The 15,385-nt window shown below is 41.7% G+C and overlaps 1 protein-coding gene across 1 annotated transcript in view; it reads left to right on the top strand.

Moving 5' to 3' along the window:
* The window catches only part of DGKQ (diacylglycerol kinase theta), a 149,625-nt gene that overhangs the window by 102,978 nt on the left and 31,262 nt on the right, over positions 1-15,385 (top strand). Inside the window, exons 8-10 of the mRNA XM_083180019.1 lie at positions 10,783-10,883; positions 11,029-11,252; positions 14,839-14,929. Coding sequence (XP_083036145.1) covers positions 10,783-10,883; positions 11,029-11,252; positions 14,839-14,929 — 416 coding nt within the window. The remainder of the gene's footprint in view (positions 1-10,782; positions 10,884-11,028; positions 11,253-14,838; positions 14,930-15,385) is intronic.

Genomic DNA, 15,385 nt, shown 5'->3' with positions numbered 1-15,385 from the left:
AGATAACGTTAAAGAGGAGATATAGAGGTCAATCCCATTATTTGCAAAGTCAGACAGATTTCTGTGCAAATTCAGACTGACACTTGCCTGCTAAGGGTGCAAAATCTCACCCTTTGCAAAATAATAGGATCAACCCCTTAGTATAATTTAGAAAGGAGTGCATATTTTTATTGGGCATTTCTTTTTTTTCTTTTTTATTATGAGTATTTCCAAATACTTTATTGATGTCTGTTTAAAGGATGGCGGGCTTCTTTTATGGATAGAAAGAGTTTTAGAAACAATGTTAAAGTCCCTGATCTAGGTAATGACTAATGAACAAGTTCTACCAGATCATTTTGCAAAAATCTTAAAAGTTACAAAGGAACATCCTTTGGGAGATAAATGCATATCACTGTTCTTACACAGAATAGACCTATGTGAAATCTGTCTTATTAGTGGCTGAAGCTAAACACAACCGTATTACCCCACCTCAGTCTCAAGGCATATTTATAGATCATCTCATTGTTAATTATGAATTAGAGAGTTTAATTTATAGAGAATGTCGTATCATTCTTACAGATGATGCCCATGTTTTTTTTTTTTATATGGCTTTTAATCTGCTTTACAAATGGGAATGTTATACAGTACATTTTATCTTAACAGACCCTGCGTGCTAGGGACAGGAATGATACTTGAAACAAGAATTGATTGGTCACGTTTACAAATACAGCATCAAACTATACAGTATTTAACATTGTCCATGGGTTTTTTCATTTTTTTCGACATGGACACAGTTTCCAGTGCATCGTATCCCCTCTTTTCGCTCGCAATGTTTCAGGTACGGTGCCTCGCTGTGCTCGGCACACTATTCACCGCTAATGCAGCGAGCCCACTGCATACAGCCACGAACCTCGCAGTTTTGACGTCGGCACTCGCCGTTTTCACCTCGCTTTTTAGAAACCGTTAGGTGGGAACGGCAAGTGCAGGGGGTGGGTTGAATACTGAGGGTGGGCTAAGACAGTGAGCAATAGGCACTACTTGCCTATATAGCTCGCCTGTTTGGCATTAAATATACACCTATGGCTATGTTCTTGGCTAGCAGAAGCAGAGAATAAAAAGGGAAGTAGAGCCCCTTCCTAAACTAGCCCCTTCTTGCAGGACTTGTTTCAACAGGTGTTGCTACCCCAGAGGATGTCAGTACACTTTTGCGTTTTCCTCCTTGGGAAGATGGTGGCTTCCTTGGAAGCTCTCCCATATGGCTAAGTCCATTCCCGAACTACATCTCCTGGCCAGTGGACGGGGTCTCATCTCTATATGCACCAGTTGGTGAAGCTGCACTGGTGGCTAAACTCCACAAACCTATTAGAGGGTTGAAGATTTGGAATATGGGACTGGACATTCCCCTACCTGGTCTTTCACGAGAATAGGGCAAAACTGCAGACCCAGTTGATTTCTTATCGATGCCGGTATCTGCATTCCACAAAAACCAACCTTCTGGTCTTGTCAGGGGATATCTGCTCCTGTGTAAAAAAAACGCTGCACGTCTATGTTGACAGGACGGCTTCCTTGCGCAAGTCAGTTTCCCTCTTCATTCTCTATGATGCAGGAAAGAAAGGATGACCTACCTCCAAACAGACGCTGTCACGTTGGATTTGACTGAACATTAAGCAGGCTTCATTGGCCTCTTCTCACAGGCTTCCATCAGTTATTTCAGCTCATTCCACTCGTTTAGTGTGGGATTCATGGGCTGCTGCGCACGGGCATCTGACACAGCTGTGTATAGCTGCCGCTTGGTCTGGTTTGTATACCTTTCTACAGTATCACAAGTTTGACACCTTTGTGGCCTCTGCATCCGGGTTTGGCCGAGCGGTGTTACAAGATGATCATCTCTCCCGAACGTAGGGTTAGCTATGGAATGTCCCCAATGTAAGAAGACTACAGTGTCACCTGTTGTATAAAGGAGAAAACAGAAATGTTGTTCACAACGAAATGGAATTCTCAGTTAGGCCTCGCGCATGTGTACAACGAGGCATACGCATGTGCAGTCTATCAATAATCACCTGGGTTGTGAATTCACAGCTGTGCGATAGGTCTGAATAACCCCCTATGTACTAACACTTGGAAAGAGCTCAAATGGATGTAAATTAAGTACCAACCCAGCAGCTCCTGTCATTTTTCAAGCAAAGACCATGACAAGGCAGTTAGGAGCTTATTGGCTGTTACTTTCTCTGTTCCCTTTATCTTTCTAAGGGGTAACTTTACAAAGATGGGAGTCCTAATGAAGATGGGATGGTGCCCATAGCAACCAATCAAATTTACTTATTTTGGCACCATCTATAAGATAAATGATTGGTTTATATGGGCAATGACCCATCTGCAATAGAACTCCCGTTTTTTAATACATTTTGTTTTTGATACAATGGCGCCACTATTAAGAAAACTCGTAAGGGTTTGCATTTTACCAAATCATTGGCGGGTCTTTTCAAAACACAAACTCAGAAGTAAGACCGGATTTCCGAAATTTCCAGTAAAATCAAGTTGTAGAAACCCCAAAACAAAGCATTACATAGTTATTATGAGGTGGTGTGCCTATAAATGTGCATAAAAAAAACTGGAAGGAAACTTGGTGATTTGAAAAAAGTCAGGCACAGGAAAAGCTCAAACTACACTGTATAATAGACCTTGGATTAGTTTCCTAGAACTCCCTACCTCCTTTGTACAGTATGTGCCCGGAAATCCTTTTAAGCATAGTAAATGTCCCTGCAAGAAATGGTTTCTATTTATATCCCTGGAGAAATACTGTAAAGCTAACTGATCTATAGATTGCTTCCACTCTGTCTTTCTGGCTGTACCTAGTATAGAGAACAGTATAGTCTTTGAAATACTATTTGGTCATTTCTAAAGGGGAATTATCATTTGATCCTGGTAAGTAAAATGAAAACAGTAATACTGTACTTATTTTATGTAGTTTTATTTTCACCCTTGTGGTCAAATTTCCCTCTACCTGGCAAGAGTCATATTCAGAAATGAATGCAGTTTGTACAGTAACTGTGTGTGTGTGTGTGTGTGTGTGTGTGTGTATGTGTGTGTATATATATATATATATATATATATATATATATATATATATATATATATATATATATATATGTGTATGTATGTGTGTGTGTGTATATATGTATATATATATATATGTGTGTGTGTATATGTGTGTGTGTGTATGTATGTATGTATATATGTGTATATATATATATATTATGTGTGTGTGTGTATATATATATATATATATATATATATTATGTATATATAATCTCTGTGTATATGTATGTATGTATGTCGGCACTCTCCCTTCCACTCAGTAGTATTGCCCGGTGCCCTCCCAGATATGCGGGTACATTAATGCAGTGTAGATGGCGGCACTCACGGCGTAAGAAATAAACACAAGCTACTGCGGGTAGAAGCTTCTACCCACAGTAGCTTGTGTTTATTTCTTACGCCGTGAGTGCCGCCATCTGCACCGAATATTATATATTACTACAGGGCCCCAGGACAGCGGCACTCACATGGACTTCTCACAAATAGAGACCACCACTCAAGGTGTAAATAGACGCCTCTAGTGCGCTTCTGCTATGTCTGAAGGTGCACCAGTGGATCCATCTGCGTAACACTCAGGATGCACAGGATGCCTGGCTGTTTGCACTGCTGGGGATATGAGCTCTGTGTCAAAAGATGCCTCCCATTTTCTGCAAATGCCTCCAAACGCCTGTGGCTTGGGGCACTGCGTACAAGGGCACCGGATCCGTTTTGCACATTAGCAGAAAAGGATTTACGTACATGTCTGAATCAGGCCCACAGTGCAGTGAATACCTTAGTGATATAAAGTGGGGGGAAACCGCTGCATAGTTAGTCAACGAGATTGCATATGCACTAGTACTTTTAATAGCTGAAATCTTAAGCTCACTGAATTGAGACCTCATGAGGTGAATTTAATATGTCTTCCCCATGTCTTCCCCATGGCTGCCACTCAACGGGAGCAACAAATGATGCTCCGATGGGTGCCCATTACGTTTGGGCTCCCAAAATATAAGTGATTGCACCCATAGAGTGACTTCTGAATAGTTAACTAGTATCCCCAGGGTACTAAAGTGAATAAAACTTTTTAGTAGCATAAAAAAAAGAATTTCTTTGCATAATCTTGGGAATATTAAATAGTTTGCTGAGCAGCATACACTATTGCTGTGGAAACTTATACAATACCACTTTATTTCTAATATGGGGTGTTGGACAGTGCAATGTTAAAATATACACACCACCAGTGGCACTCCAGAGGCGGGACTGCAGCACAGTTCAATATTTAAGTAGGGGAGTCGAACCAAAATAAAATGAACTTGGCTTAGTGTATAAGACATACCTGGCTACATCTGAGTTGGTTTGGGCATTTTAGTTACTGTAACCCCTCATATTCTAAAGTAGTTATATCATCTCAGCCGAAGACCAAGCAAGTATGGGGAAATACAAACATTTTTGCCTTTCGTTTAAGACCAGGGCAAATAAAAGGCAAAAAATATAAAGGGTGGTGAACAAGATGGCTTTTGGGCTAGTGAAGATGGCCCTCAGCCTGTAACTGCTGTATCTGTGTGGGAACTTGCCACACACCACTCCATGTTAAGCTACAGTAGAAATGAACAAGGGGTTTTATGGTGTAGTTATTTTAGTATTTAGTATTCATACAGATGTCAGAAAATAATAGTATTCACACAGTACATCCTCTTTGCCTGCAACAATCTACATAAACTATACTTCCTCTGGCACATGGTTTATACATTACAACTGTACTTCAGATCACACGCATGACACTTGACACTATGCTCCTCCCAGCTGTTCAATCTTTTGGTTGTATAAAGTGCCTGCTTGAATTACCATTTGTTACATTCTCTTATGTCACCATCTGTACTTTCTTAAAGCAGCACTTGTTAAAGGATCGGTTGTGAACACTTTATCTTTGGAATTAGATTTCACACAATCACTTGTCAGCACACATCTTCTGGCTGGTACTTGTAATCCCACTCAAGTAAACATATCTCACTTTGCTGGAATTAAATACCCTGCACCTCGCAGCTTGCAAATGACAATTCATGCATACATCATACTGATCAGGTCTGACACTTTTTCTTCTTGGCTGCTACTCCTTCGTTCTCAAGTGTAAATTCTTCACCCGGATTTCTCTTATGGACTGTCTCTCTTACGGCCCACCTCCTACATGAGACAAGTGAACACAAAGTTTCTACACAACTTCCCCTTTTTTTAAATTTAATGTAGAATGTACTCAGTAGGTTTAATCGTGAACATGGACTACACTCAAACGCCTACTGAATTCTTTCGAACATAATTTAGGTTTTCTCATCATAGAGCTTTCTTTGCCATAAGCTTCACACCTCCTTTGCCACGCTTGGGGATAAAGGGCACCTGTCATTATCTCACCACTGTACTTATTCAGCAACATGGATCATATCAGTGTGCAGCTTTAGGGGGAATAGTCAAGTCTATGAGCTTAGACGAGTTTACCTATTCAGGCCGGACAACAGGCCAGTCACAATTTGGGGAACTCCGTAGATAAGTTGACCTGTCTCCTGGGCCCCATAGCAATGATAGCCTCTGTACCGCTATAGCTTCTCCCATGTACCCCTCCTACTTCAGTGCTGAAGGTTATTTAGTTACAGGGACTTCCCCCATCTTCATTGTAGAGCTTCCTCAGTTATAGGGGGGTTGGGATCATTTGGTCTATTGCATTATGGTAGAAAGTCATTAGGTCGAATCCATTAGGTCGACATGCTAAAAGGTCAACATGACTCTAGGTCGACATGGGAAAAGGTCGACATGATTCTAGGTCGAAAGGTCATTAGTTCGACAAGGTCATTAGTTCGACATTGTCTATGTCGACATTCACAAGGTCAACATGGGGTTTTTCACTGTTTTTTTACCTGAATGTCAACACAGTCGACATGGACACAGTTTAAAGTGCACTGCATCCCCTCGCATCGCTCGCTGCGCTCGCTATGCGTCGGGCACGGTGCCTCGCTACGCTCGGCAAACTATTTTATTCTCCCACCACGCCCTAGTGGATGGTAGGGCATGAAATACCGCCTGTCGGCACATGTTGGCTCAAAAAACAGTGAAAAACTCAATGTCGACCTTGTGAATGTCGACATAGACAATGTCAAACTAATGACCTTGTCGAACTAATGACCTTGTCGAACTAATGACCTTGTCGAACTAATGACCTGTCGAACTAATGACCTTTCGAACTAGAATCATGTCGACCTTTTCCCATGTCGACCCAGAGTCATGTCGACCTTTTAGCATGTCGACCTAATTGATTCGACCTAATGACTGTCGACCATAATGCAGTAGACCAAATGACCGCATCCCTTATAGGGAACTCTACATTGTATAACATTTATAAAGCAATTTCTTCTTTCATAGGCAATTCCTTTTTTAAACTAATGGATTCTATCAGTTTTTCTTTCCCTTTCATTACATCTCATCATAGGCATTATCTCATCTGGCAGGGTGAATCACCAAGAACTCTATCACTCATCCATTCTCCTATGTTATTACCTGTCAATAAGCAGTAGCCTCTCTTCCGCAATAGAAGGTCCAGGGAGACTACTGCATCTGAGCACAGTATTGATCTCTGTTTGCGGCACTGATGTGACCCTCTGTGTAGGTTGTGAACAATAGTTTACATATGTCAAGGGTGTGTGGCCACCTCTGTGATTGGGCCACATACCTCTGCATTACCCAGGCAAGCGGAACTCCTGGCTGTTTCGCTGAATTGAAGGTTTTGACCGAACACAGATTGGTAAACACACCGCTTCATCTGCAAATATCTAAACTTGTAACTTACTTGTCATGATCAGGGATTCTCATAGATCATGAGCACTTCTACTCCTGCATTCTGGCAAGTGCTTTATGTGTTGCTTCACTGGCTGGTTCTTAGTTTTATCATAGTGACAGACAGTGAAGTCTACACTTTGAAATTCCAGGGTTAAGGATAATTTTGCATTGTAGTCTTCCTTGATATGTAACTGTGTCTATTGTAGAAACTCAGCCTTTATATTGTTTAAACAAGGTTAATATTTCTGCATTTGTAATGGGCCCTTACAAACTCTTGTTAGTTTTCGATCTATGTACTAATTATTAAGTGCTTAAGACGTCCTTGTGCAGATCCAGTAACATGTCAGAACTTCGACACTAGACTCCATATTAATTAGATACTTGTGTTATCCTTGACTACAGTTATTTGCAGAATCTAATAGCTTCGAAGCTTTAAATGAGATATGTTGTTCAAAAATTCCAGTAAAGCCTCTATTAGGGATTTACTTTTTTTTGAAACTACTAGGAAATTTATTATTGTAAGCATTTAAACTAAAGGAAATTGTCTGGTCTCGCTGTATGTGTGTGAACCTGTGCATGCAAATGCAAAACAATACAGTGAACATCTTCATACCATTATGAACCAAACTAATACAAAGAACATTCTGTGCATTTACATTCAATGCAGAAAACATGCAAATGACCATTATACAGCAAAAACTATATAGAATTCAGAAAGCGTTCTAGTACCTGATGATGATACAGAGGACATCCTAGTGACCATCATACAATGCAATGTGTATTCCAGTGACAGGTATAGAATACAAAAAGCATCCTAGTTAAATATATAATACGTAGATCTTCCTTAAATGGCCAATAAAGAGTACATCCTTGTTAACATCATACAGTTAGTTTATTCTATTGATCGATATATAATGTAGAAAGCCTAGTGAATTCTATACAACACAAATCACACAACCCCTGTGTTGATTCTCCCTCATTGCCATGCAACCCTTGTATTCATTCTCTCTTGTACCTTGCCATTAATGGAACGAACCACACCAAAAAATACTCTGCGCTACTGAGTCACGAGCTATGTGTAATGTGAATTGTAGTGGATAGATGTAGGGATGCAGCCATGTATGTGAAATTTGACATCAGATTGCTTATACTGTGCATGGAAGAGCATATTTTATCACAGTGCAATATGATGACCGAATGGGTTCCATTAAGTATGTGGTTTTGGTAAACTTTTGATATAAAAATCCTAATACTACTACTACTGTAGGCTTACATTAAGGCCCAATCTGCTGGCAATCCATGGCTCCCTTACTAATGTATTCATAAACTCATTGTAGAGTAGAATAATTGTATGTCGTCTTTTTTTTTTTCTTTGTTCAGTTCATTCCATGTATATTTGGACACAACTTTTATAATTTTGAAATGAAACAATGGAGATGTAATGACTTTCAGCTTTTAATTTAAGTGATAGAACAAAAATATTGTATGAAATGTTAAGGAACTGCAAACTTCAATATTAAGGGGCTCAAATGCAATTGGACAAATGAACATATTCATAAGTAATATTTTTGTAGAGCGTTCTTTGCAGGCAATGACTGCCTGAAGTCAGAATCCATGGATATTGTCATACGCTGCGTCCCTTTCTCTGTTTCACTTTGCCAGGCCTTTATTGCAGATGGCTTCCATTGTTGGTTGTCCCTGGGTCTTTCTGTCTTTTAGCATTATCTTCAGCAAGTGAAATGTATGCTCTGTCATGTTGAAATGAGGTGATTAGATCAGCTGTTGCAGAAATGCTTTACCTTTAAAAAAACAACTTTTTGGTTGCTTTCACTGTATGTATTGGGTCAGTGTCCACCTGTACAGTGAAGAGCTGGTTAATTAACTCTGCAGTTTGAATTAAAGCAGACAGTATATCTTTATACGCTTTACAAATCATCTGCTTCTGCCACATCATCAATAAACACCAAAGACCTGATGCTACTATTATCCAATAAGTTGATATTGATTTCACCTGTCACTCACAGAAGGCTGTTCCAGAAATGGGCTGGCTGTTTAAAACTTTTTGTTTTGCAAAGTCTAATTTGCCCTTTCGATTCTTGAGGCTTATGAATGTGTGGCACCTTGTAGTGAATCCCTACCTCCTGGAGAGTGTTCTTTAAGGGCCCAACATACGCAGATTTGTGCCAGAGATTCATAACTGGAGATTCAGCATGGGAGATTTCACTCTCTCAGATAATGAGCCACATACAGAGAGATTTGTGTTAGAGATTCATAACGGGAGATTCAGCAGGGGGGATTTTAAATCTGTCACAGAAAGTGATGCAAAAAACTGCACTTCATCAAAAATAATGTTAAATGGTATAGACAGTAATTTCCTATCTACCACATAATGTATGTTTCCATTTAACCTCTATTTAATCGAATGCCATAATGCAGGGGTTCCCAATCTTTTTGTAATCACGGCACCCTAGAGTATCAGAATTTTTCCAAGGCACCCCTAGGCCCCAAAAAATATATATTAAATTAAGTAGATTGTGTTTATATGTGCTGCTTAGGGTCAGTTATGTGGTAAAGGGCAGGATTTGGTTCTGATTGTACACATTTTATGATTGGCAGCCACCAGCACTGGTTATGTCCAGAAATAATTGATCATAAATAATTTGAATTGGTCCTGGACGACCAACCCGAGGCACCCCTGCAAGTGTCCCGAGGCACCCCAGGGAGCCTAGGCGCACAGTTTGGGAACCACTGTCATAATGTATTTTCCTGAACCTGCATCAGAGCAATTCATCCACCCATATTGACTCTTTTCATATTTAACCTAGGGGCATTTGCTGACATGAAACAACAAAACATTATTCGCTTCCTTAGAAATAAACGTTGGTGGCATAGTGCGCCCCCCCCCCCCCGCTCACTCCAAACAAATAAAAATTGGTGGCATAGTGTGTGGGTCCCCTCCCCATCCAAATAAATGTTGGTGGCATAGTGTGTGTGTCCCGTCCAAATAAACGTTGGTGGCATAGTGTTCTTTACCCTCCCCCTAGTGTTGTCGTCCGTCTCCCCCCCCCCCCCCCCCCCCCCCCAAAAAAAAATCAAGCTTAATCATTGGTGGCTAATGGGCCCCCCCTCCCAAAAAAGGTGTATAATAATTGGTGGCTAGCGGAACGCCCCCCCCCTACCGCAAACAATCTTGGTAGCGCACCTCTGAGTGGAGAGGGGTGGCGGTACGCGTCCTCCGACCTTTTCATACCCCCACTATCCACGTTGGCGTGGAGTTGATTTAATATAGTGTGGCGAGCCACCGAGCCCGAAGCTTGGCAAGCGCACGCGGAATACATGTGAAGTAGTCCGCTCCCTCTTGCGGGCCGTGATGCGATCGTCACTCTTCGGGCTTGGTGGCTCGCTGCGCTCGCCACACTATATAAAATCAGCCCCACGCCGACGTGGATAGTGGGGGTATGAAAAGGTCGGAGGACGCGTACCGCCGCCCCTCGCGGGCTCGCTGAGCTTGCCACGCTTCGGGTTGGCGTTGATAGTGCTGGTGGCGTTAACAATGGTTATTGGGGGCTCACAAATTTTTTCTTAAAGCATCTTATGGAAGCATAAGATCCATGAGATGCATAAGATGAGATCCATACAATTAAAAAATCGTTTCAATTGTATTGATTGTATGCCTTAAGTAAGGCATACAATCAATGAGACAGGCGCCGTGCTAGGAAAAAAGTACCAAATTTGTAAATCAAAAAGCTCCCCCCTCAAATTGTCTGATAAATATATTTCTACATTTGTCAATCACATATGTACTCCTCCAATAAAATATTGCATAGAATTGGTACATTTTTGTGAACTTCCATTCATTTGGGGAACTATTATAGTAATTGTTATTTTTATTGCCTTTCCTTATAGGCAAGCAAAGTTTAAAGATTTACGATGGTCATGATGCAGTAAAACGTAATCAGCCCCGAACTATATCTGTTCCAAGAATTACAAAGAGTGAAGAAGTGGTGGTAAGACAAACGGTTTAGTAATTTGTACTAGAAGTTTTACATCGGGGTATAAATCTCCTGTGAAAGAAGTCTGATTGGAGCAATTAAACAGTTCAATGCTACATTGTCTGGAAGTGATCACCTATATTTCTGTTCCTGGTCACAGGAGGCTGCCTTGCGGGCGTTCTACATTCCTGATGAGCCGCAGGACTATGAATTTCAGACACTGACTCAACAGACATTGGTCTCTGATGACATCATTAACAGAAATGGGGCGACAGATGATGGCAAAGTCAGTTCAGTGTTCAAAGAGGCGACAACCGAAGCTTGGATAATCCAGGCCAAACCAAAGGAGCGTGAAGTCATTAAAGTATATCTCGGCTGGATGAAGTAAGTTATGTTATGTAAAGTGCAGGCAGGCATTCACTATACCCTGTATATGGCTCAACTTTATCTGCACTTTCAACTGCTTTTATGCTCTGAGAACATAAGAGTTTTGTAATAGGTAAATGTACTGCACAGCTATCCATAGCTAATCCATGGATCATTTTACATCATTTATTTTGATATTGTTGGCCTACAGCGCCAAGAGATGTAGCTTGAGTAATCTCCCTGCATCCTGTTGGGCAACAGGCAGATGGGGTACTTTCTTCTGGACACTTTTTACTATACATTAGTACAGATTTGATTAACATGGGATGATTTTAAAGGTTTTTTTCTTAAAGATGAGTAATCAGAGTAAGCCAATTGTCACACAACATTAATCAAAGGTTATTCACAGACCAGAGCGGTCTGCCACCATTTGTTTAGAATATCATCCTTGAAAGAATTCAATTTATACCATACTGATGGTTTTTTCCACATTTATCTTTTACTAGTAAGCCCGCTCGAAGCACATGCTTCGAAAGCTAGTCTGCTACATTGATTACCTCTGTGTAGTTTCACTCGCTGACAACAGAGGGCGGTGTTTTGGAGACACACAAACGGACATATATATACATGATACTGCTGTATGTCTAATGGTGTGTACACATAATGAGATTCAGGCTAATGGCCAATTTTGACTATCTGATTTTCGCTAACTGCACTTTAGGTGTACTTTAGATTTAAACTATCTTGCTATTTGGCCCTAGGCATACAAGTGAGATAGTGAAGACAGTTTGCCTGCAGAGTCTTTATTTCTATTCGATATTAACTAAACAGGAGCATGCATCCGCATCGAATGTGGCTGAATACAGTTATGGGCCCCATCAGTGGTGTAGCTAGGTGCGACGGCTCCGGAGCAAGGGCATGTTTCGCGCCCCCCCCCAATTCGTAGTAGGTGAGGCTCCTGCGCAGTGAAAAGTGGGCACGGACCAACATTATAGCACACGCCGTAATGCCCATTGCCAATTAGTGAACTTTGTAATTCCGGTACTTGTGTATTTTGGCGGCGCCCATCGCATCGCATACCATAAGGCATGCAATGGTATGCGATGCGACGCGATATCGCGCCATACTGTACAATGTCATACAATTTTAAAATTGTATGACATTGTACATGGCCTACAATGCCATACAATGCGATGCGATTAAACATTGTATAAGCAAGCACCCTAATGGGTGCTTACAATGTGAAATGCACCCCCACGCCACCCCCCCACTATAAACGTGAACCCGAAGTGTGGCGAGCGCAGCGTTACGCATCCTCCGACCTTTTCATACCCCCAATATCCACGTCGGCGTGGAGTTGAGAATAGAAAGTGTGGCGAGCGCACGCCGATACCTTCACAGGTATCGGCGTCCCCTCGTGGGCTTCACAGGTATCCGCGGGGCTCGCTGCGCTCGGATTTGCACTAGGGTGCAGCAGGGTGGGAGTACACCTGACCTTACTCACACCTAGCCTTTGCTGCTGTGCTGCGTGCTGTGCTGCGTGATCCACCTCCCCCTGCCTGTGCTGCATGATCCACCTCCCCCGCTGTGCTGCGTCCTGTGGCTGTGCCCCCGCTCCCCCGGGGGAGAGACGTGCTGCTACTATGTAAAATTCATTCATATCTCCCGCTGGACCGCTAGCCAATGGGCGCTTGCGGTCCAGCAGCCAATCAACTGGTAGCTGCTGGACTGCGAGCCTGTTGGCTAGCGGACCAGCGGGAGCTATGAATGAATTTTACATAGCAGCACGGCAACGGACGTCTCTCCCGCACACACAGCGGGCAGGGGAGCGGGCGAGCTGGCGGTGACGGCACAGCTCCGGCGCCATGCTATGTTCATGCGCCCGGAGCGTGTGCTCCGCCAGCTCTGGGCTCGCTACGCCTCTGGGCCCCATACTTCAGCAATTAATTGTGACAATCCTGAGATCTGGAGGTGATTGCCACAATTAATTTTAGATGTGTGGGCTCCCCCTTTTGGCAATCCCAATCAAAAATGAATAGCGATCGCCAATCGATTGCTTAATCAGATTTTTAAACATGCTTAATAATCTGGTATTATCTGCGGATCTTTTTTATATGTGTGGGCATTCCCAATTCGTTGTCTTCATCTATTTACATTATGAACAGCTGAAATGACAATTGATTGGGCAATTTCCAGATATGAAGATGCAATCTTTAGATGGAAAAATCTGCCGATCACTGAAATAAATCTGTAATGTGTGGGCAAGTCAAATAGATTGTAGAATCCATTTATCTGGCCAAAAAAATTTCTGGATCTGGAAATCCATAAATTGTGATTGCTGATGTATGGGGCCCATAACTCTATTCAATTTTGACTAGATAATCAAAAGCGATAGACAGAGTTGCACCGTATGTCCAGAGATTTACGTAGAAACCCCAGATTTGACAGAAGATATATTTTGGGGTTTTAGGAGTAAACCAGAGTACTTGGATGAAACCAAATATGGGGAGAATATACAAACTCCACACAGTTAGGGCTGTGGTAGGAATTAAACCCATGACCTCAGTGCTGTAAGGCAGGGTGTCTGGATGATCGGTTGATATTGCCAAACTGTTAACATGGCAATGGATGATACATATAAATGTTGATGTGAGTTTTTCATGGTTTTTCTTTTTTATTTGGACTTTTTCATACTTTTAACATCCACATGAGCTCTAATTGAGAATTCTGAAGTGTTCCGAGTACAGCAAGCGTATGTGCTACACTAGTTACGCCTTCACACTTTCAGTGTCAATTTTTTTTGTCGATCTTTTGCAAATGTAGACCTTTTGGTGTTGACTGTAATCCACACCTGAGAGGCAATAATGCTAACCATTACACCATCCGTACTGCCCAAGTTATTTTTTTTCACTGCATAATCTACTTCTCTTTACATTGGGTGTAATGTACTAAGCTGAAAAAAGTGATAGTGGAGTGTGATAAACAACCAGCCAATCAGCTCCTACCTGTCATTTTTTTAAACAGTCTAGCATGACAGTTAGAAGCTTGATTAGCTGTTTATCATTCTCCATTTGATCACTTTTCAAGCTTGGTACATCTGGCCCATGCTACCTTTGTGTGTGAGCACCAGCAGCATGTGTTATCTGGTTGTTGTCATTTAAAAACAGGAAGCTTCTTGACATTTGTCATCACATAAATTGACCATTTCAAAGAGGATGTGGTGCCTGTGGATGATGATATTTTTGTGGTTTTACAATTCTGCAACATTCCTAACTGTGCACATTGTGATATCTCTGCGTAATTGTTCCAAGACTGTGAGTGCTGTGTCGAGTATTGTTCTGTCCATTAGAGGAATGCTTCATGCATTACTATATTGTACAAATACAAAAATAAGTGTGTTGGATCACTCTGTATATAACTTGTTTCTCATGCAAAACAAAATGTTAATATTAAACAAGAAACTTCCATGTGAACAGTGGCTGAGATTCTACAGCTGTCAAATGCACAAGCTTGTTCCAATTTTTATAATGTTGTTAATGCAAACTATAAAATATACTATACTCATTTTAGGTTCCTTTTTATTTTTCACACTTTGTATTCCTAGAGTGGGTGTGGCCTATATCTCCATTCCAGTAACTCTTGAGACCACAGTGAAAAACATCATTCAAGAGGTTCTGCTACAGCTCAGGCGCCTGGTAACAATTTTTTTCTTTGTTTTGCTTTATTTTTAACCTTTAAAGTATAATTGTAATTTTTGGTAGAGTGTCCAAACAGTTTTGCATGGCCACTGCTGGATAAGCTCAGTCCGGGCTCTCTGGATAAAAGGACAGAACAGCAGCAGTTAGGAGTATGGCGGGCATGATGATACTTGTTGATCTTGTTGACCTAGTGCTTTTTTTTTTTGCCAGGGTGAGCCTAAAGGCCCCCATACACTAGTCCTTAGGACTTCACCCTGAGCTTCCCCGGCTGCTCCCCGGGGGAGCTTGATTAGATTGGCACTTGATGTTCCATTTTTTACATGTGATAAATCGTCTCGATTTATCACATGTAAAAAAAACCGGGGAGCAGGGGGGGGGGGCGCTACAGAGCAGGGCTGCAGGGGGGGGCTGGGGACGCTGCGGGGGACACAGGCGGCATAGAGCCGGGCAGAG

This window comes from Crinia signifera, chromosome 1, assembly GCF_055691185.1.
Source record: "Crinia signifera chromosome 1, ASM5569118v1, whole genome shotgun sequence".
NCBI classification, from domain to species: Eukaryota; Metazoa; Chordata; class Amphibia; order Anura; family Myobatrachidae; genus Crinia; species Crinia signifera.
The sequence above is the reverse complement of the archived record's forward strand: the minus strand, read 5'-3'. Positions and strand labels throughout refer to the sequence as shown.